This window comes from Pseudorasbora parva, chromosome 25 (assembly GCF_024679245.1).
Source record: "Pseudorasbora parva isolate DD20220531a chromosome 25, ASM2467924v1, whole genome shotgun sequence".
NCBI classification, from domain to species: domain Eukaryota; kingdom Metazoa; phylum Chordata; class Actinopteri; order Cypriniformes; family Gobionidae; genus Pseudorasbora; species Pseudorasbora parva.
In genome coordinates, this window is record NC_090196.1 from 23,650,503 (window position 1) to 23,675,102 (window position 24,600).

At 38.8% G+C, this 24,600-nt stretch overlaps 1 protein-coding gene across 1 annotated transcript in view; it reads left to right on the plus strand.

Moving 5' to 3' along the window:
- Positions 1 to 23,545, plus strand: part of zcchc14 (zinc finger, CCHC domain containing 14) — a 36,728-nt gene extending 13,183 nt beyond the window's left edge. Inside the window, exons 3-13 of the mRNA XM_067437071.1 lie at positions 9,225 to 9,295; positions 9,482 to 9,553; positions 9,820 to 9,905; positions 11,392 to 11,486; positions 12,692 to 12,728; positions 12,813 to 13,098; positions 13,288 to 13,376; positions 15,721 to 15,842; positions 16,004 to 16,147; positions 18,200 to 19,309; positions 22,171 to 23,545. Of these exons, the coding sequence (XP_067293172.1) occupies positions 9,225 to 9,295; positions 9,482 to 9,553; positions 9,820 to 9,905; positions 11,392 to 11,486; positions 12,692 to 12,728; positions 12,813 to 13,098; positions 13,288 to 13,376; positions 15,721 to 15,842; positions 16,004 to 16,147; positions 18,200 to 19,309; positions 22,171 to 22,226 (2,168 nt within the window). The 3' untranslated portion in view covers positions 22,227 to 23,545. The remainder of the gene's footprint in view (positions 1 to 9,224; positions 9,296 to 9,481; positions 9,554 to 9,819; positions 9,906 to 11,391; positions 11,487 to 12,691; positions 12,729 to 12,812; positions 13,099 to 13,287; positions 13,377 to 15,720; positions 15,843 to 16,003; positions 16,148 to 18,199; positions 19,310 to 22,170) is intronic.
- Positions 23,546 to 24,600: the final 1,055 nt, after the last annotated feature.

Here is a 24,600-nt window from a genome sequence, read left to right on the forward strand (position 1 = left end):
AGGAAGGCTTTTGTGCTCAGCGGGTGTGTTGGAGACACTGGTCGTTCAAATCGAACAGAGAAGAGACAGACTGTTGTTTTGTCTGCCTGTAATTTAATGCTTTTCTGCTGCATTACCTCATGGCTTCACCGCATGCCATCAGCACGAGCCATAGCCATCCGTCAACACCCTCACACACGCACGCATTCATTAACAAAACCAATCACTGATGTTTCACAAGGCTGCATTTACTCCCATACAAATGTGAGATATTCATTGTGTTTAATCGAACATACCCGACTCTGATTGGATATCGGCTTTGTTAAAACCTGTGAGGTTTATATGTACACGAATCGGATCAAAGGCGATCAAAACAGCTGTTCTTCACTGGATCTCACAATGATGACAAAGACATTTTCGGGATCCTTTGAAATCCTAGAAGTTGGACAGAGTTCTGCTTTTTGTCGAGTTAATGTTGGAATGGATCTGCATGCGTCCATGACTGCTTGTCTGTTCTTGTATGTTTGTCTGTGTGTGGAGTTATCATTGTGTCCGACTCTGTACTGTATGTTTGTATCATAATGCTCACTGGGTAACTAGAGCTGTAAGAATGGGAGAATGCCTCGGATTATCCGGCCTGGCATCAGGTATGCGGCAACTGCAAGCCCTAGGGCATCCAAAGTATACAGAGCATAGAGCGTAAGGTATGTGTGGGAGTATATTAAAAAGAGTATAGAAGTGTGTGGTGTGTGTGTGTGTGTGTGTGTGTGAGAGAGAGAGAGAGAGAGAGAGAGAGAGAGAGAAAGAGAGAGAGATTTCAACATCTTTGTTGATCCTGGAACAACATTCTAATCAACTAATCAGATTTTATATAATTTCCCTTTAAGCTTTGGCTTTTGATGAGGGTTATGGTTAGCCTGACGTGGTCATACTCAATTCTAGTCAGAATATGAGTCTGAAACTGCTCCATTGGGCTGTGATTATGGGGCGTGTTTCAACCGAACCAGGAAAGACATCAATTGGATAGACCTACAACCAATCAGAGCAACGAAGCAACGCATTACGTAGTTGTCAAATGTCAACAGAGCTCAACTGCACTGTGTTGCCAAGTCTGCGTTTTTTTCCACGGGTTGTTTTCCATGTCCGTGGGTTGAAGCAAGCTCAATTATGTGATATATATATACACATAAATGCCAATTTTAGCAGGCAACCTTGCCAAAATAACACACATTTTTCCCCCAAACGGAAACTTACCAACATGATCATCATTTCAGAGAGAAATAGTGAAGGGTAATGCATACACGAACAAGCTCTCCATTTAAGATTTGAACAAATTAAATTCAAGTTGATGACGTGCATGATTACGTTACTGTTGATCATCTGTCCGTCATCGTCTAAAGCCCGCCCTGATGATTTCATTGGTCCAAGCAGTTTCTGTTCAGGCATAATCACTCCTCTATGGATCGAGTCAAGACCAAACTGCCCGAGCTCAATTGTTGTAGGCGGGGCTGAGTTCGGCTGGCATTCAGGCTAGGTTATGGGCTTATTCACCTATATCATTTCCCTCTGATTTTAGGGATTATTGGTAGGGTTATGTTTAGGGGTAGGAATGTGGTTAGGACTACATTTTTGGACAGGAATGGTGTTCCAGGTTCAACAAAATACATCTTACTTGGCAAAATCACAGTGACCATTTTAGGATTGTCAAACCAGCACAAAAAAAAGGAGTAGGCAACTGATAGTACAGATTACTGAATTGAGTATGCTGATTGACCCTCTCACTCGTTTGTGTTTTTTTGTGTGCTCTCTAAGCGTCAAAGATTTCTATTTACAGTGTGTTTCAAGCATCGAGCATTGTAGCCAATCACAATCATATCTGTTGAGCACATGACCTGACATAACCTGCTTAACACCACTGAAAACATTCATTATAACCAACAAAGATTAAACACAATTTATATGAGATTCTTTGTGCGATTAAGAGTTTTCGTGTGAGTTCAGAATACAGTTAGCTTGAATTTTAGAGATTGATCATAAAGAGAGGCTCTTCTCTTTCTTTCTGTTTACTACCAATCACAATCTGAATACAAGTTTAGATTTTCAAGCTGTAAAGTGCACTGCAAAGCTTCTGGATTGACAACCGTATTTTAATGTGTGATAGAATTTAGAATAGAAAGGACAACATTTTTGTAAATATTAAATTCAACAGTTTTTGCTCTGGTACTGAAATTGGTACAGAGAGAACCGTGGTGAAATTTTTACTGGTATTGGTACTGACTACTGAAATTTTGGTACTGTGACAACCCAAGTATATGTTCAAATGTGGTAGGTTGTTAGCAGGACGTTTTACAAATGTACTTTAAGACTATTTATTTTGACATTTGTTGAATACAGAAACTATAGCTAAATTCGTTGCACCTGGTGCACCTCCATTGTGGACTTGGACTTTCCAGATCAAATAACAGATTGATGGTTGAAGTACTGCAGGCATCTTGTTCTCTTTAGATAAATTAAACTACCGAGATCCTAATCCAAAGTTTTTTTTGTGTGCTACGATTGAGTGCAGAAGAATTACGGAAACCCATCATGCAGTTTTCTAAGGAGACTGGAAGTTCCTCCTTCTGAGTCATGGACAGACTTTTCTTGATTTATTGAATTGGCCTGACAGGATGTTGACTATGAATTGGAGTGAAAGGAAAAAGGAAATGACTGAATTACATTTTTAAGAAATTCAAACGTTTTATGACGAAACACAAATGGTCAGCACGTCATTAGTTTTGACTTCATTTTATACTTTTCGTTAATATTTATATATTTTGCTGAACAGATTATACATATTTCTGTCTAGTCTAAGTTCAGACACATAAAAAAAACTTAATATAAAATATTCACAAAGAAACTTGGTGTCAATTAAATGTTTCCTTATACAATTAAAGTTAATTATTTTAAATATAATGAATTTTATATAAATTATAAAATATATGTTTATAGGTAGCATTTCAAACATTAATGGCAACACTTTGGTATGGTCACTGTCACCATTATCTTCGGTTAGTTTCATTATCATGGACTTTTAGTTTGTCATGTGTTACTTTGTGCAGTTTTCCTGCTCCTCATCATTAGTTCATATATGTCGGCTGTGTTAACTTAATTATCCTCATTTGTGATATCAAAATGATATGTTTAATTATTTCAGCTGCTGTGAGAAAAGGCTATAAATGATCCACCACCTGCAGCATCCTCACATACCTATTAGCTTGACTCCTCCTTTATGTATACAGCCGTAACGTAATGACGCAAAGACGAACGGCGCCATGCTCGAATTTCCTGTGGAAAGCAATCAGTACCACTCAAAATATAAGACATTAATACAAGCTTACCATTGTGAATCAGGCAAAGGAAAGGAGATAGTTTTGACCACTGGCTGGTTATGTACTTGCTGGTAATGTCAAAAATTGGTTTGGGATCATTTTAAAACCAAAAAAAGTTAAGGACTCCAGTTATAATTTAATATATTTTAATATAAATATATAAATTGTATTATAATATTACATATATTTTTTATAATAATACTTTTTATATAGAAATAATATAAATATAACTTATTTTTAAAACTTATTTTTATTAATATTTTTAAAATGAACATAAAACACAACAATAATGTAATATTCAAACCATTTTGAATTTGTTTGTGCTGCTTTTGGGCTCTTTGTGATTCCTGAATTATTTAAAATGTTTTCAGTCTGCTTGGTTGCAACAAAAGTGTAAAAATGCATAGCCTTCAAGAGAACTGATTAAATATTAGTTAAATGGTTAAATATTGATGTGATAGAAGAGACTTTTAGAGCAAATACTCTGAAATGACATGAAAACACATCACGGAAAGCATCACATTCTATTTTAAGCGACATATTTGTGTATAAACATTTGATTCCCGTGCAATTTTAATCATAAACATCATGAAAATGACACTGCGGTTGAGCATATGTTTTTTCTTCCGGATGAAAAATGCTTTGCATCTCATCGCGTTTGTACTTCACACATTCGCCTTTGTCCGTCTGCACTGTGTGACTGTCGTCTCTAACCACTTCACAAATCTCTTCCTCCTCTGGGGGTGACCTCTCTCTGGGTTTGTGGTTCACTTTCACTCCACGGCGGGCACACACACACACACACACACAAACACAAATATAAAAACACAGTGTAATAAGGGGTTTGGTGGTTGGTTTGGGAGGAGCGGACAGGCATCTCTCTTTGCCGAAGGGAAAAGCCTCCTACTCTCCGGAACATTCCAGATGAGCTCACACTCGCCTGCCAGAGAGTTTTGAAAAGAGATGAGACCATGAAAAACTTCTTAAGTCAGTGTGTCGTGCAGCAACAAAGAAAGTTCTGCAAACATTTACTAACCCTCATATCATTCCAAATCTGTTTGACTTACTTTATTTTTTGCTTGATCTTATATTTAGATATGGCTAAAAAATATATATCTCAATGAATGAGAGAACTGAAGGCGGTCTTCTGCTTTCGAATGTGTAAAACTCGCAGAATTACATTTAGCTCTCCGACCACACACACACACACACACACACACACACGCACACTACAGGAAGTGCTGACTCAGCAGGGTATATTTAATACGCTCGCCCATGTTTAAGGTGTGCAGACTCCGGATGTGCTTCTGCTCGCGTGTGTGTAAACGGGTGTGTGTGCGTATGTACACACTTGAGTCACACTTATAGTATATGAATACCTCATACACTACCATTCTAAAGTTTGGAGTTGGTTCGATTTTTTAAAATGTTTTTGAAAGAAGTCTCTTATGCTCACCAAGGATGCTTTGGTGAGCACAAAAATGTTTACAGTAATATTGTGAAATATTATTACAATTTAAAATAGCTGTTTTGTATTTGAATATATTTTGATATGTCATTTATTCCTGTGATGCAAAGGTGAATTTTCAGCCACACTTTTTTGGTGCTCAAAAACATTTCTTATTATCAATGTTGAAAACTGTTTTCAGTTTCTTAATTTTTCTGTGGAAGCGGTTATCCATATTATTTCAGGATTCTTTGGTGAATAGAAAGTCCAAAACAACAGCATTTGTTTGAAATAGAAATCCTCTGTAACATTTTATATGTCTTTACTGTCACTTTTGATTCATTTAATGTGAAATTAATTGTATTTAAAATAAAAAATAAAAATTGAGGCCAACAGTGGTGTATAGCAAAAATCAAACCATTTAAAGATAGCAAAGTTATGAAACAATATACATTGTCTTCTGATGCTCCAGCTCGCGTTTAACCTTACTTTCTGTTTTGAACTTCACTGGTTTGCCATCAAAATATGTTGTGAAATGAACTGCCTGGAGGCTTGAATTCTCACCTCTCAGGTTCCTCCTTCTTAGCTAAATATGCTCGAATGAGTTCTAACCTGCCAGAAACCTTCTGAGAGGTTATTAAGTTCTGGAGGATATTTTTCACATCTTCTCCTTTAATAGAATTCCAAACAGTCTGTGATAATACAACCATAATTCATTTTCGAGAGTATGTGTCTAATTCTTATTCAAGGCTTGGGGAGTGAATATAGCTCATTCAGTTATGTTATTTGGGGTAAATGTAACTTTATTTTGTTGCGTGGAATGCAGGAGTGCAATAATCCTTCATTTCAAGACAAATCTCAACTTTGTGGCAAATACTATTTCATATATTTTGCATGAAGGGCTGATTTGGTGCTGAAGAAACATTTATTATTATTATAGAAATAGCTACGTTTACATGGACATGAAATCATTCCGATCGATGAAACCGAACATTAAATAAGTGATTGGGTTGATGTGCGATTAACATGGCTAAGTTCCATATATGTCAGTCCAAGTCTGATTTTTGTGCATATTTGATTGAAATCCAATCAGATTTAGCAAGTGTGAATGGCAAAAAAGTCACATGAAATGCAATTTAAGATTGAACATTGTTCTGGGGAGTCTGCTTTGTATTTTCTACTGCACAAGAGGTGTGATCAACGGGCATAATTCAAATAAATCTGTACACCAATCTGACCCCAAGAGGCGTGATCAACGGGCATAATTCAAATGAATCTGTACACCAATCTGACCCCAAGAGGCATGATCAATGGGCAACGACCCATCGTTTCTCCATCTGTCATCATGTTAAACCCGCCAATAGCACGCCAGGTGGATAAGCCAGTCTGTGATTGGTTCCCGCAAAAGTGTAACAGAAGCAGGATAAATGAATGTACAGGTTTCCAGTCTGAGTTGCAGGGCGAAATCAAATCGCCGGCAGATCAGGCTGGGTTTACCCAGTCTATATGTGGCATTTCTGCAAATCTGTTTCAGTCTGACTGCTCTGATTGGATTTCACGTGGTTTATGTGACTTTCTCATGCTACTTTGAAATGTCACAGTCAGCCGTTGCTTTAGAAAAATCTGTATATCCATGCAGTGCGTCAAAAGATCAAATCCGGTTTGAAGCTTGACGTAGGCTGCGTTCACACTGTCACTCCCAAGGGGGTAATCTAGCGCTCGGAAAGCATTCCACCCATAGGGGCGGCCATTGCTTACCAAGCCATCACCTGCTGTTAGCATCCCATTGGCTCATTTTTGAGTCACTTTGACAGTGAATAACTTTACATCTGAGGCGTTTAAAGACTCCATTTGTCCATTGTTTATTTATAAAGAAACACGACAATGCATAAAGGCTCCATAACCTTGTATCTTACACTATCGCCCCGTAGAAGCTGTTTTTGTAAAAAAATAGGCTAACAATTGCGTCATAACCAACACGACTCTGTCGCACAGTTGAGAAATTACCGTATAGACAGGAGGAGATGCTCAGAAGCAATCTTTTACTGTCTATGAAACAGTCGGGGGGACGTGGAGACATAAAGTCCGATAAAGTCAAGGGAGAAGAATAGGGAGAAGCCCATAGTGAGCCAAAAGCAACGGGACAAAACATTTAAACAACGTGATTCAGATTTCACTTTCCACAACTAATAGAAGACCTACAACTGTCAGACAGGTTGCTCACGTCACATCTACGTCATCAAGCTCAGTCTGAGGCTGCACAGTTCGCTCAGCCATCAGGAAGCGAGTGCTTCTAATTGACCTCATTTTCCGCCGTTGAAGTCTATGGGATAGCTCTCTCCATTTCTTTTACTGTCTATGGTCACTCCGAATCTGATTATTTGTGTATCCGATTGAAATCTGATCTACAATTATTGACTGCCCACATTGTGCATCTCAACTGTTCAGATCCGATTTGTGTCGATGCTGCTCTTTCAGTTTCTGGAGTATCTGCTTTGGCAGGGGGGTTTGCAATACAGATGTTGTCCTATTTACAACATGACAATGTGTAGCCACTGTGCTGGACTACTGCGTCTTATGGAGCAGCATCAGAACCGCAGGAGGCTGGTATGTGTGGCTTTATTCCGTGCTGTCGTCGGAAAAACTTTCAGCATGTTTTCCACTGTTGGGGCATACTAACTATCCTCTTTCCATTGCTCCTTTTCTTTGATTTACAAAGCAGTCTTTATAATTATTATATTTCAGGTCCTAATTAGGAGACGGCAAGCTCATGAAGCTAAGCCTTAAAGATTACACACCCCTTGCATAATCTGTGTATATTTTAATAATTTTAACAAAATAAGAAGGATCATAGAAGATGCATGTTATTTTTTATTTAGCAGGACTTATTTATTCGGTCAGGACTTGATGCGTTGTAAAGCAACTATGCTCAACCAGAGCTGTTCGGACCAATCCAGTTGTCGGGGCGGGCTTTATACGATGGTGGACAGATGATCAACAGTAACGTAATCATCCACGTCACCAAAGCGCGCTTACTAGACGGAGACAACCAGAAGGATTTTCTCGATCACAGGGCTCGTAAACGTCTTTATCAAACAAACACAATGTTTTATTTCTCATCGAACCGATTTATTGGACTATTATTTTTATATTACACATAGCCTGCAAGATCAGACGATATAAGCACGAACCGTGCGCACACACATACATGTTTGGCGCTCGCACCACCCTTCAGATGTCAACGAGAGAGAGAGAGAAAGAATAACAGAACAAGAACGGATTATAATGAGATTGATCGGCCTGCTGGGCTTTTCAAGCCCTTGCCCATACGTGTTTGAGTCCAGCGTACTAAAGTACTGCTCTGTTAGAAACGTACACATAAGCAAAACGATCTATAACAATGCAGTACTATTACATATAAAAACACGTTTTACACACATAAGTGTGTTGCTCCATTCCTGTCGGATCCAAATCCAGCATTAATCGGAGAGATGTTTACAACAATTTCGCAGTGAAATTAAGTGAATATGTCTTCCCCATGTGAGCTGGAACCTCATTAAAAATAAAGTTCAACCACTCATCCCTAATATTAGGATCAGAAGGAAGCTTATGCAGCGACTGTGTTCTTCCACAAGCAGGAATAGCGCAAAATCTTAATCCTCCTCGGCATGTTTATTGTTGTTGACCAGCTAGCACGAGTCCTCCATGAGTTTTACCAGATTCTGTAAAGGTGGTGTTTCGTCACGCACTGACGTCAGTATGAAGCACAAGACCGTTTGCTGAGTGTGGTGTCTATAAAAGCTTTTCTTTGACTAACAAGGACGTTTTCAGCTCTGAAACTTTGAGGATATTCTTATATTACCATGACCTTTTATATATCAAAAGCTCAAGGAAAAGTTGATTCCTCAATTCATCACCCCTTTAAAATCTTTTTACAATACCAGCAGAGATCGTTTACACTTATCTTCTTCTTCTTCTACTTCCAGCGTGCGTGAAGCTGAGTTCTGTTGACAACTCACCCTCTATGCTCAACATATGTCACTTACTCCGTTGCTCTGATTGGTTGTAGGTCTATCCAGATGAATGCAGAGGCATTTTCGCCCCATAATCACAGCCAATAGAGCAGTATTAGACTAATATTCTGACTAGAATAAACTAGTAAGGCTAGTTTACATATAGTCCACAAGCAAACAAATAGCTGAATTTAAAAAAAGTACTATGTTCAAGAGTTTATGAACCCTTACTTCTTAATATATATTCTTTAATACTGTTACCTGGATGATCCACGGCTATTTTTGTTTTGTGATCGTTGTTCTTGAGTCTCTTGTTTGTCCTGAGCAGAAAAAAAAAATGTAATCAAAATAAGAAAAATTTGGGCATCTTCATCCTGTTCCTTCATTCTGTATTCTGTTGTGGCTTTTTTTCAGTTTATGTTGAAAGAATTGAACTAAAGGGAGTTACACCCAAATCAGAAAAACCAACAGAATACATCCTGGAGGTGAGTTTTCTGTCAATTTACAGTAAGTTTTACTGTTGTAAAAAAAAAGTAACTGTTGATCAAACTCTCCTGCATATTATCTATATTGTATCTCCAGCAAAAAGAGGTCATTTCTGTAGTGTTCATATTTTTTTTTACAGAATAATTGTAGCCAAAATGTTAAATGTTGTTTTCTCTTGATTGAAGGCCTTTTGGTCCGACTCCACTTTGTCGACTGTCAGCAAAACCCCTCAGGAAGTGCTGGAGTTCATCTCCCAGGTGAGTGTGTGTCATGATGTGTGTCGTTATATGCGTGTGAGAAAAGTTGAGCTAGTGTGTAAAGATGAAAAGTCTTTAAAATGAAACAGCAGCATTCCTTTTCAATCTCTTATCCATCAGTGGATCTGCCGGAAAGTCGCGTAGTCGTAAAGTGCTTTGACTTTGAAGAATAATCAGTGCCGTTAAGTTGAGAACCAGTGAATCTTTACAACCTGTCAGCGCTCAACAATGAACAGTGTGATTGTGTCTCTGTTCTCTCTCTTCAGCTCTCTCAGCTCTTTCCTGATGAATGTCTGGAGAAACTTCTGCCTCAGATGCCTGGACTTGATTCCACTCATGAACTAGATCCTCGGTATTTCTGCTTCTGAATCCTAACACGAAATGCACAAACAGATACACTAATTCTCATTTATTATTTATGTTTTTTTTTTCTTCACCAGGGATGGGTTATACATGTAATATTTACAATATATTTGCAGACAGATCGTTTTAAAATTCAGTTGCAAAAATACAGTGGCATTTTAATGTATTAAAATGCTTAGTAAAAATATATGTGGGGAAATTATCAACCCAGAATATAAGTAAAATGTATATAATTTAAATGTAAATTTTATATATATATATATATATATATATATATATATATATATATATACACACTGATCAGGCATAATATTATGACCACTGACAGGTGAAGAGAATAACTGATTATGTCTTCATCACGGTACCTGTTAGTGGGTGGGATATATTAGGCAGCAGGTGAACATTTTGGCCTCAAAGTTAACTATCAAAAGTGGCCCAAGGAAGGAACAGTGGTCATGGGCGGCCAAGGCTCATTGATGCACGTGGGGAGCGCAGGCTGTCCCGTGTGGTCCAATCAAACAGACGAGCTACTGTAGCTCAAACTGCTCAAGAAGTTATTGCTGGTTCTGAAGGCGTCTGAATATACATTGCATCGCAGTTTGTTGTGTATGGCCCTGCATAGCCGCAGACCAGTCAGGGTGCCCATGCTCAACCATGTCCATCGCCAAAAGTGCCAACAGTGGGCATGTGAGCATCAGAACTGGACCACTGAGCAATGGAAGAAGGAGGCCTGGTCTGATGAATCACGTTTTCTTTTACATCATGTGGATGGCTGGGTGCATCTGCTTTGCTTACCTGGGGAACACATGGCACCAGGATGCATTATGGGAAGAAGGCAAGCCAGCGGAGGCAGTGTGATGCTTTCGGCAATGTTCTGCTAGGAATCCTTGGGTCCTGCCATCCATGTGGATGTTACTTTGATGCGTACCACCTGTACCTAAGCATTTTTGCAGGCCATGTACTCTCTTTCATGGAAATGGTATTCCCGGTGGCTGTGGCCTCTTTAAGCAGGATAATTTGCCTTGCCACAAAGCAAAAATATTTCAGGAATGATTTGAGGAGCACAACAACATGTTTAAGGTGTTGACTTGACCTCCTAATTCCCTAGATCTCAATCCAATCCAGCATCTGTAGGATGTGCTGAACAAACAAGTCCGATCCATTGAGGCCCCACTTTGCCGCTTACAGGACTTAAAGGATCTACTGCTAACATCTTGATGCCAGATGCCACAGCACACCTACCTTCAGGGGTCTAGTGAAATCGATGACTCAATGAGCCAGGCCTGTTTTGGCAGAAAAAGTGGGACCAACACAAATTAGGTCATAATGTTATGCCTGATCGGTGTATTTATTTTGTTACATTTTTATTTTGTATTCCTTATTTTGTTTTACAGGTCATGCAGCCTTGATTTTTGCTCTTTCAAAACCTAATAAAAAATTGTATTACATTTGTGCATTTTTCCTTAATCCCACAGATGCTTGACCTCTTTTCCGCCTCATGTTCTCAAACACGACAAAGTCCGTTTCTTCTTCAGCACTTCGTCCGCACCGCAGCTCCCTAATAGCACAAGTAAGCCGCTTATTCCCCCCTCGCAATGGTTAATCCCTCCCACGTCACCATAGAGCATTGTTTCAGGACCACACCATCACTTGGGGAAACGGGGTTGGAGTTTGTTTCAACTAAGATGGAATTTGATTTGACCTGCTTGTGCTGAGAGGCTTCAGAAGTGACCTCATCTTTGGAAACTATTAATAGGACGAAAGGCCACTAGAACTTAGATGTGTCTGTGATGTTATTTTTAGTGGTGGGGGAAGGGACATAACCCCCCTGGATAGAAATAAGTGTAAAATTCTTCTTTCTTGATTATGTGTATTGTAGAAAAGGCCTTGTAGGTGTATTTTCCGCCTATGTGAGCCTATTATTATTGACATTACAATTGTTTACAACTCAATAGCTTATGTTTGGAATAGGCAATGCAAATATGGTGCAAATTGTCCAAGCTTTTATAGCTTTAAAATATGTTTTAAAGCCCTTCCCTTGAATTGGGCTCATTGATAAGTTATGGTAAGTGGAGAAATAAACTGGTAATTTGAGAAGACAATTGTATTCCGATATTTCATTTACGGTACTTGACGAGGGAAAAAAAAATCTGTGTCCGATCATATTTCACCCCAAAATGATAGGGAGACATAAAAACCCCAATTCTCAACTTAAATGCAAAAAAAAAAAAAATATATATATATATATATATATATATATATATATATATATATATATATATATATATATATATATATATATATATATATATATATATATATATAAATATATATATATATATTTTTTTTATATATATTAATATTATATATTTAAAACTAACATATATAATGGTACGTTGTTTTTTAAATAATTGCATTACAGTAATTTATTTGAAAATCATATTTTTAAAAATTATAATCAAAACAATTGAGTGGATTTTGGTATTTGGGGGTAAAATATGCTTAATTAATGCTTTCAATTTTTTAAGTCTGTTTGTCTGTCTGTCTGTCTGTCTGCCTGTTTTATATATATATATATATATATATATATATATATATATATATATATATATATATATATATATATATATATATATATATATATATATATATATATATATATATATTATATATATAAAATAATTATTCAAATGAATTTAATTTTTTTATTGAATATTGTCATGTCAAATCATTCTCTATTTCTTAATCACACTTTGTCACTTCCATGTTTTTCAGATCTGGGCTGTTTGCTTCAGTATAGGGGAGCGAGCAGGTGAGTTTTACAACCCATCACCCCAAACACCTCTCTCTTCTCTTCTCTTCTCTTCATCCATAATCCTCTCTCACTCTGTCCCAGGCCCATTTGTGGTGTCGCTAGCATCCAGCCTGTCCTAAGCGTCCATACCCCCCTCCCGCAGAGCACCCCTTCCCACCTGCCCCCTCTCCCCCCTCAGACAGCGGTGGCCATCCTCCCCGGCACTGCTGTACCCACGGGGGAGGGAAGTCCACCACAGACGCACCTCGCAAACCCCGGACCCCCACCCCAGCAGCCCAGCCCAGAGCAGAACGGCATCCTGGACTGGCTTCGTAAACTGCGGTTGCATAAATATTACCCTGTCTTCAAACAGCTAACCATGGAGGAGGTACGTGACTTAAAGTGGCTCTTTCCCTTGGTATGAGAATCATCTCTCAGATAAGAGATTTCATTTATTGGAAAAGATGTTTTGGGAGCAGATTTTAGATATTGCAGCCATGAAATACATATTTCCTTCCTGACATATTTCTCCCACCACAACTTATCTAAATTATGATCTCTTTATTCACTTCCTCAGTTCCTCGCTCTCACAGAAGAGGATCTCAACAAGTACGATCTCACTCAGGGGGCCAAGAAGAAACTAAAGACTCAGCTGGAGCTTCAGAAGTGAGTTTTATTTGTGCTCATAATATGACACTGATGCATTTAAATCTGTGTGTGTTGCCAGAAACCACCTTAGGAACGTTCAGGGGTTGTTTGAATGCAATTATTGCTGCAATGATAAATAGAAAATGTACACAAACACCTCTTACATTTGCTTTACATGGGTGTAACAACCGCAACCATATAACCACGCATTTAGCACCTTATTAAACTATATTGTTCATTGTAAGCATATATACTACACAGAGTATCCAAAATATAATGACCACCTGCCTAATATGTTGTTGGCGATCCGCTGGCTTCCAAAACAGCAATGACCCGCCGAGGCATGGATTCTACAAGACCCCTCAAGGTGCCCTGTGGTATCTTGCATCAAGATGTTGATCCTTCAAGTCCAGTAGGTTGCGAGGTGGATCTGCCATGGATCAAACTTGTTGGTCCAGCACATCCCACAGATACTTGAGATCTGTGGAAATTGGAGGCCAGGGCAACACCTTGAACTCTTCATCGTGCTCCTCAAACTATGCCTGAACAATGTGTGCAGTGTCCACTGGTCTGCAACAATGTTTAGGTATGTGGAATGTATCAAATTTACGTCCACATGAATGGTCGGCACGGGTTCCCAGAGCATTGCCCATAGCGTCACACTCCCTGGAGTCCTGGTGCCATCACTTTTCCAGGTAAACAGTGCAACATACCGGCCGCCCATGTGAAATAAAAGAAAACGGGACGTATCAGACCAGATGACATTCTTCCACTGCTCCAAGATCCAGTTCCGAAGCTCACGTGCCCATTGTAGGCGCATTCATCGGTGGACGGGGTCATCATATAGTGATTGGTCTATGGCTATGCAGCTCCATACGCAGCAGTTGTGACACATTACTGCCATAACGATCACTAAAATGTTGTGACTTGTGCCACAGTAGACCTTCTACAGGATAGTATTTATTTGCCCCCGTGCATCGATGAGCCTTGGGAGCCTGACACCCTATCGCTGGTTTGTGGTTTGAGATACTCTGACCCGGTCGCCCTTGTCAAAGTCACTCAGATATTTATTCCCGCCCATTTCTCCAGCATCCAAAGCACTGATTACGAGAACTGATTGTTTGCTTGCCATCTAATCTACCCAGACCTTAATTATGTGGCCTTGTTAGGAGATGATTAATGATACTCACTTCAATTGTGGCTGGTCATAATGATTTGGCTCATCAGTATAGATCATTTGACACTGAATAATATGATGCTGAAAAGTAATGATGCTGAACATTTAGCTTTGCCATCACAGGAATAAATGACATTTTAAAATATATTAAAATAGAAAACTGCTATTTGAAATTGTAATAAAATTCCACAACATAAGATTTTACTGCTTTTTTGATCAAATACATGCAGCCTTGGTGAGCTTAAGAGACTTTTTGAAGATTGAAGAAAATCTTAAAAGCCTCAAACTTTTGAATAGTAATATATGTATATTTTATTTAATACATTAATGAACCATTAAAGAAATAGTTACTTTTTTCGTAGTGAAAAAAAGAACTGCTGTAGGATTGGAACGACATGATGGGGAGTAAATTATGACGTTTGTTGACACGTGTTTGTAGCATTTTAACAATCTGTGAATTTTCAAGCAATTAACAGAGCATGGTGGTAAATGGCTAACTTACACTATTGCAGAGCAGATCGCTTCCTTCAGATAAGAGTTTGCCATTGAGAGTTCGCTGTCAGCACGGAAGTGGAGTAAACCACTATTCCTTGGTAAAAAACACACCCCATTCTAATTCTTTTTCCATTTCTCACATCAGGAAGTTTCCATTGCTCAGGTAGAGCTGTGGGAGCAAAGATATCATACAGATAACAGGACATAATCCTTAGGTTTTCCATGCCTGGAAACAACAACAAATGGGTTATACTGGTTTACGGGTCTCATTCTAAATTAAATGGTTCTTACTGACACTAACCAAAACTTAAAGAGTGTTTATTTTAACTCTACTTGTTAAAGTGTCTGAACTGAAAGGCCCTGTAAGAAATGTGTCCAGTTGTGAACCAGCCTAATTATACAGACCTAGCCATATTGACTATATTTAAAAATAGATGTAGTCTTGCAAATCAGACAACTTTGTTTCTAAAATCCCTCTTGAACCAAAGTTGTCAGTATCTACATAGATGATCAGATTTAGACTGATGCACTGGCAGAATTATGCACATGCTGTGAGTGCCGGGATGTTTTTGTACATAGCGCCATCTAGCTGTCATTGCTGGGAAATTGTTTTCTATAAAAAATCTTTCACATTCAGGATAGTCATAAATAGTATATTTATAAATATATATAATTTTGTTTTTCTGTCAGAGAGAAGCTGGAGAAGAGATACGTGGTGTCTCAGTTTCCGGTTTCCTGTGGTGGGGTTGCCAGAGTGACTCCTTCCTGTCACATCGGACCCCTGACTCACATACACCCTGGAAGTGGCACTGGTATACTCTTTGAAAAATCATACTAATTAAAAAATGTTTTTTTTTTTACATTTAAATTCAAATATCCAAGATTTAAGTATCGCCACCTAATTTTTTGAATTGCAATACACTGCAAGAGATTATAATCTGTTTTTTGTATGTGTGTGTGTGTGTATGTTAAGAGCTACGGGTAGATGTGGAGAACAGCTCGTTGGCCATTCCACGGGACAGCAGTTCCTCCTCGGGCTATTCCAGTGCTCCTTCCAGTCCAATGACCCCTTTATCACGTGACACTTCCTTCGACCGGGTTAAAGACCCTCACAGACGTAAGAACACTTTTTTTTTAACCATAAATATTTTATAACTTTTCAATAATAGACTTTTCAGACTATTAAATTGTCAGTAAGGGTACATATAGTTCACAGAGATACAAAACCCATTCCAAACAGTGTGTTTTATTTTTTATGTATTACATATCTTAATTACATTTGCTTAAATATATAATAAATCAAGAAAGAGATATTTAAAGTATATAAAAGCGGTTGATAATTTTTCTGGTTCATTCAGTAATCCAAATGGCATGTCAGGTGTATTGTATTATGGGATGCAGTACCCAGTAGTATGATTACTTCTGTGTACTGCACATCTGGCAAATATATTTGGTAATTTGTGTATTATTAGTATGCAGTGAAATAAAAAAATTAAAATACAAACCCAATTCCAAAAAAGTTGGGACACTGTACAAATTGTGAAAACAGAATGCAATGATGTGGAAGTTTTTATTAAATTTTTATACAGAATACAACATAGATGACGTATCAAATGTTTAAACTGAGAAAAATTATAATTTTAAGGAAAAAATAAGTTATTTTAAAATTTCATGACATCAACACATTTCAAAAAAGTTGGGACAAGGCCATGTTTACCACTGTGTGGCATCCCCTCTTCTTTTTATAACAGTCTGCAAACGTCTGGGGACTGAGGAGACAAGCTGCCCAAGTTTAGGAATGGGAATGTTGTCCCATTCTTGTCTAATATAGTTGTCTACTTGTCTACTTCTTGTCTAATTCTTGTCTACTTCTAGTTGCTCAACTGTCCTAGGTCTTCTTTGTTGCATCTTCCTCTTTATGATGCAGCAAATGTTTTCTATGGTTGATAAATCTGGACTGCATACAGGCCATTTCAGTATCTTGACCCTTCTTCTATGCAGCCATGATGTTGTAATTGATGCAGTATGTGGTCTGGCATTGTCATGTTGGAAAATGCAAGGTGCAAGGTCTTCCCTGGACGAGACAACATCTGGATGGGAGCATATTTTGTTCCATAACTTGGATATACCTTTCAGCATTGATGGTGTCTTTCCAGATGTGTAAGCTGCCCATGCCACACGCCCTAATGCAACCCCATACCATCAGAGATGCACGCTTCTGAACTGAGCGCTGATAACAACTTGGGTTGTCCTTGTCCTCTTTAGTCCGAATGACATGCCGTCCCAGTTTTCCAAAAAGAACTTCAACTTTTAATTTGTCTGACCACAGAACAGTTTTACACTTTGCCACAGTCCGTTTTAAATGAGCCTTGGCCCAGAGAAAACGCATGCACTTCTGGATCATGTTTAGATATGGATATTATATATACATATTGGATCGTGTTCACCGACAAAGTATTTTCTGGAAGTATTCCTGAGCCCATGTTGTGATTTCCATTACAGTAGCATTCCTGTATGTGATGCAGTGCCATCTAAGTGCCCGAAGATCATGGGCATCCAGTATGGTTTTCTGGCCGTGACCCTTGCGCACAGAGATTGTTTCGAATTATCTGAATCTTTGGATGATATTATGCACTGTAGATGATGATAACTTTAAACTTTTCTCTGAGAAACTCCTTTCTGATATTGCTTCACTATTTTTTGCCGCAGCACTGGGGGAATTGGTGATCCTTTGCCCATCTTGACTTGAGAGACACTGCCACTCTGAGAGGCTCCTTTTACACCCAATCATGATGCCAATTGACCTAATAAGTTGTAAACTGGTCCTCTAGTTGTTCCTTATAATGTAGATTTAACTTTTCATGAAATCCAAAATTAGGCCAATATTTGGCAAGACATTTCAAAATGTCTCACTTTCAACATTTGATATGTTATCTATATTCTATTTTGTTAAGTTTATGAGATTTGTAAATCATTGCAATTTTTTTATTTATTCACAATTTGTACAGTGTCCCAACTTTTTTGGAATCGGATTTGTAAATAAATAGTATTTATATTTTTATAGTTGTATTTTTGTCATTATATATTTTAAATATATAATATTAATATATAATATATAATAATAAATTGTTAATTACATATTTCACTTTTGGTCTATATCTTCTGTCAGGTTTGGAGTCTGGTTTGGATCCTGGCGAGAAAGAGAGATCATGCTTTCTCCTCAATCCTGTGGTATCCACCGGTCCTAGCCGTCCCACTGCCCAAGTCCTCCCAGTCCAGAATGAGCCCTCCCAAATGAGTCTGCCCCCTCCCTCCCTGCCCCTCCTTTCCCCAGGCCGGGTTCTCAACTCCCCCCGCAAACCTCGTCCCCCCCCTCTCTGTCCAGAAGAACGTCCTAAACCAGTGGGGTCCGGGGTTGCGGTGGGTGTCCGAATTGAGAACATGTTCCCTGGGCTGAGTCTTGATGGTTCCCCGGGACACCAGGACATGTCGGTCCCCCGTGGGCCCCTCACGGTGCTTCGTTCCCCTCCAGGTCTCATGGTTGAGACCAGCACTGCTCTCACCACCACATCTAACACCCTCCACCACGACTCCCACCCACGTTTACACTTACAGGTGTCGTCTTCTGTTCCACGTACAGGATTGTACCCTTTCTCTACCCCCTCCTCCTGCCCATCATCATGTTCCTCCACCAGACCCTCTTTCTCACCGTCCAGCAGCGTTCCTATGGCGGCAGTACCTGGCAATACCTACTGCATAAACAGTACACCCGTGGTCACACCCAGTTCTAGCACAGCGTCCACAGATAATAGCGGCTACGCCTCTGTGCAAACAAACAGCATTAACTCTAGTTCCTCATTGTGTGTTTGTAGCTCTTGCGGGTGTAGCCGCAACTGTGGCTCCTACGGAGCGCTTCCGGCTAGCTACGCCGGCTACTTTCCACATCCGTTCTCAGGAACGTCAGTGTTCACATTAGGTCCTTTGCTTCATTTCAGCCCGCTCCTCACAGGAAGTGGTACCGCCTCCCCTTTTTCCTACCCCCTGGTGGCCCCACCTATCTATAACAGCAGCCTATCACATGACTCACAACAGAATCTTGTACTTCCGCCCGTGCAGGGTTTTCTTGGAGGAGGGGGCGGTGTGTACCAGCCCCATGGAATCATGGGAAATGGAAGCTCTGGTCATAAGAAAACAGCGAATGTGTCCTGCTATAACTGTGGGCTGAGTGGGCACCGTGCACAAGACTGCAAGCAACCAGCAATGGACTCTGCACAACAAGGTAACAGCATTGTTTATTAGTAGTACTCGCTAATTGACTACGAACACCTTAGCAACCGCGTAGCAATGCTCTGGCAACCTTGAACACCCTAACATCAAATTAGCAATGCCCAAGCAACCACCCAAAACACTCAAGACACAGTAGAGTAGAGCAACTCCCTGGAAACAACAAGGAAATGCTGCTAAGAACATCCCAACCAACGTAGAGCAAAAACCAGAACACCTATCGCACCCGCCTACAAGCGTGCTAGCAAAAATTGAGAAATGTCCTGTAAAAACACTCCACAAACCTCAGGAACCACCCTAACAACCATATAGAGCGCCCTATCATCCATGGAGCAGTATAGCAAGAAACCCTTAAAAAACCCAAGCAGGAACATAGAAAGCCCTTGCAATGCTCCAAAACGCCCTAGCAACCATCCAGAATACCTTGTGACTGTCCAGAAAAACCCTAGCAACCACTCAGAACATTCTAACAACCATAGAGCAAGGTTAACAAAACAACATTTATTAATCCTTAACAACCGCATAAAAATAATCTGAAAACAGCTCACAACATTCTAACAAATGCAGAGAAACTTGCTAAAAAACATTCAGAACATCTTAGCAACCACATACGTAGTAACAACCATCCAGAACACCTTTGCATGCTTAGTAACACCCTAGCAACATTTAGGAAATGTGCTATAAACCACTCCACAAACCTTAGGAATGACAAAGTAACATTTTAGAACACCCAGAGGTGGACAAAGTATATTACTTGAGTAAAAAGGAACTTTCCCCAAGAACTAGGCACTTTTGGGTGGGATAGTGTGTTTCGACCACAGGAACCAGGGTCTAAATAAAGTTCCGGGTAAAGATTTCCCCCCTTAAAGGTCCCGTTCTTCGCGATCCCATCTTTCAAACTTTAGTTAGTGTGTAATGTTGCTGTTAGAGCATAAATAATACCTGTAAAATTATAAAGCTCAAAGTTCAATGCCAAGCGAGATATTTTATTTAACAGAAGTTCCCTTTCAAAGCCTACAGCGAACGGCCGGTTTGGACTACACCCCTGCACTTCCTTCATGAATGACGTCACTAAAACAGTTTGTTGACTAACCCGCTCACAAGAATACGCAAGAAAGGGGTCGTGGTCTTGTTACTCTCCCGCGTGGAGAAGAGCGCGCCGGGACCTTTCTGGGCAAAGTGCGCTAAGCTGCTGTCCAATCACAACACGGGAAGCACTAGCCCAATCAGAACTCGTTACGTATTTCTGAAGGAGGGACTTCATAGAACAAGGAAATCATCAGGCCGTTTTTAGGACAGAGAAAACAGCGCTGTACAGATAAGTAAATTGTGTGAAAAATGCTGTTTTTTCACACACGAAACACAAACTCATGTTATATTTCACACTGTAAACATAATCAAAGCTTCAAAAATACATGAAAAACGGGACCTTTAAAACGGCCCTGCTTGGGAGGTAGTACTTTGTCAAAGTTCAGGAACTTTCGGGGGTGGGACTTGAACATGCTGATTGGTTGAGCTCACGCAGCATTTCATTTCAACCTAAAAGTCTGTTGTTGTTTTAAGAGTCGTTTGCTATTCAAATGAACAAATAGAGTTTAAAAATACGACCAATGGACCCACGTCGAGGTTCAGGCTTTATTACGTTTATTTTTGGATGACGAAATCCAGTGGGAAGCTGAAAGACTCACGCGCAGTCCTACGTCACCGGACTAATCTTCGCGGTACTTTAGACCGCGATGGAAACGCAGACAGCAGCAGGTCTGAGGGAAAAAGGGTTCCTGGGAAAAAAAGTTCCTGGGACAAATTGTTCCGGGTAATTTCAGTGAAAACAGCACTAAAGTAAATTTACTACTGGTCAAATATTACTCTGTTACAAGTGAAAGCTCTAAAAACAGAAGTATTTGTTTTAAAAAATAATTATCTTTTTAACTAAAATTAACTAATCTTTTCACATAACTGAAAACTTTCTAAGGCCTAGTCCACACGTACACGGGTATTTTTATTACCGGAGTTTTTCCTCCTCCGTTTTAAAAAACAATCGCGTCCACACAAGCACGGTTTAAAAAAAAAATCTGTCCACATGAGAATGCAAAACTACGCTATGATTGGCTGCCTGATTTCCACATGGGTCCCATTCACTGCACCGATGCACATTGCACTGACTGAGGGATGCCATGGGCTCAAGTGAAACACTTCCTACAAGTTCCTTTGCTTTGGACTCAGTGACAGGTAACTGTATACACAGGTGCAGGGCCGAAGTGGACTGTAATAGCTTCACACACTTGCTTTACTATTTTGTATTATTGCATTCTGGCGCCTTTGTTCTGCAATACAATGAAATAACTGAACATGTCTCTGTAGGCTATACATGTGATAAGCGCTGTTAGTGGAGTCCACCGCATAGAACAGCCAAACCGCGTAGAAAAAGCTGCGGTTTTGAAAATACCCGTGTTCGTGTGGACAGGCCGTCTTCTTCCATTATGAACTGATGAACTGAAGCTATGAACTGATTAGTGTTCAAAAATTGTTGGGAAACTTCACATGACTCTACCAGAGTGATTACTGATAGGCTGTCTGCAAAAAACAAAAAACAAAAAAAGCAACAACTTTTTAAGAAGACACAATTCATCTACTGACTTTCAAACTTTGTGGAGCTTGATAGAAATGTAGTGGAGTAAAAAGTATTCTTTCAAATGTACTGAAGTTAAAATAATACCTTTCCAGAAAAATTAATACTCAAGTAAAGTATACAGATACTCAAAAAGTGTACTTAAGTACAGTACTCAAGTAATACAAAAAAAAAAGCTATTATTTTAATAATAATAATTAAAAAAAACACATGTTTTGTTTTTGCAGGGATGTTTCGTCTGAAATATTCTCCACAGTCAGACAGCCAGGACTCGGGGGACTAAATGATGAGTATGGACTGGTTTGGACCCGCACCTTCCTCACAGTGTAAAGACACTTGATGTGAGACCCCTGCTGAGCAAAGGCACTAGTATCTCTTTACTGGAAGATCGAGTGATCGAGTTTGATCAGTTATGGCCTCCGGCTGAAAGCCTTGTGCCAAAGAATCACTTCGCAGGATCTTTAGAAAGGGATGTTAAAAGAAGAACCGTTTTTGCGTTCTTCAGTACTCTTCACACTCTTCGTTTCATTTGAGACTTGCTTGAGCAAGTCACTGTGGAGCAGCCAACAGTGTATCAGGCAACATTTAACTCACATGCCATTCTCGGAAGCAAAACAAAGAGTTAAACCAAGAGATTTCGCTCGCCAAATAACGTGCAATGACGGCCAAGTCTTTTTGCTCTCGGTGTGACAAACTTTCAAGTCAAACTTTGGGAATAAAATGCTGGCAGTTTTTTTTCTTCTTCTGGAAATTCTCAATGGGAAGAAAAAAAGGACATTTGAGGAAATGGAAATGTTGTTATCCATCTCAAGAGTTAATTTTTTTTTTTAGCTTTTTGACAACCGGAAGTCTTCTTAATCATCATGTGTTATGTTCCTGTTTGTTGTAATCATGGTATATTTGTTAATGTCACAGTTTTTGCTACTTTTTAATGATATTTTTTTACTACATGTTCTCTTCACCATAAAGGTGCCATGTCAGCGTGACACTCAAATAAAAGACGTTTATACAGTCAAAGCACTTGAGACCGCTGAAGTCGAACTTTTTAATTTACTAGCATTATTAAAACTCTAATAATAAAGAAGAAATTGCTTCCCAGATTAATGAATTTCAGCTTCTGAACTGAGAACTGAACACTAGAGGAAACCGTTTTTGGCATGTCACACTAAAAAGGTCAAAGCAGTGGGTTTTTTCCACATTGTTTCTCAATTACATGGGCATATCATTTTTCCAAAGTGTTGAAAAGGGTCAGACTTACACAATAAGACCCATTTAGCCAATAGATGCCATTCCATTGTTGCTGTTTCAAAGCAAATGGTGATATTTATGATCTGTGTTTTTCAGTGTCTAGCTGCCTTTTACAGAACATTTCTGTTTTTAATTATAGATCTCGCAGTTGCTGGATATGCATGTTGCCTGATAATGAATTACTACATGCTGTATGTATTGCGTAGTATTATTATCGCAGGAAAGCTTTTGACAATGCTGACGCAGCCATTTTGTATCCAGAGGTGAATGTTTATTGAAGAGCTATTGTTGAATTTTTTTGTATAATGTATCAATTTGACACCTTTAAAAATGAATTAAAAATGTTTTTGAGAATTGCTGTTTATCCCAATTATTTGAACCGGTAAGGGTTATGTAATATTATTACAACTTAAAATAACTTTTCTATTAGAATATATTTAAAATGCAATTTATTCCTGTGATGCAAAGCTGAATTTTCAGCATCATTACTTCAGTTTTTAGTGTCACATGATCATTCAGAAATCATACTAATGTGATGATTTGCTGCTCATTATAAAACGGTTAGTTCCTGTCCTTGATTCTGATTGGTCACCACTATGACCGCTTCATACAATGGTTCTGTGCATCATCTATATAGATCAGTGATCACTACACATCACCCTTAGCAACCACTCTTAGCAACGTATGGGTAAGCATATGGGTGATTCTATGAAGTACAATTTTCTTTTTCTTTTCAAATGGTTCTATTTTTCATTATTTTAATAATTTGTTACTCATTGTCATCGCTCACAAGATGTTATAGGCCATAACAATTTACTATTATATGTAAAAAGAAAAAAAAATGTCATTGTATTTTCTCCATCATGTATCATTGTGTTATCTAAATATTTTATTTTACTTTTAGTAATATTTCATTACTTTTAATTTATAAAAGCCCAACTTTTATCTTACAAAAATGTTATACATTTGGCGTTGATGCTTTTACCGTACCACACTTTGCCTTTAAATTGGTGGAATTATCTCCCACAAATATGTAAGATACAGGAAATGATGTCATTATCCCTCACTGATAAGATCTGAAGCACTGAAAGGTATGTGGTCTCTCTGAGAAAGTGTTTTAGCCTAAAAAGTTCTTACACTAAGACATGTTTTTTAAAACATCAAAATTGTTACCAGAATATTAAAAGGAATTTGTCACTTATCACACAGTGAGTTATTTAAAAGTATTTTAATCATGATTTAATTAGTGCCATGTGCTCTTAGCATGTATGCTAGCAAGTAGATTGTTTGGCTTATAAGTTCAAAATGGTCAATTCTGTTACCATCAAACTCTGTAACAAGGTTGCCTAATTTGTATGTAACAGAGTTGACAAAAAAAAAATACTATAAATCTGTTAAAGTCCAAAAAT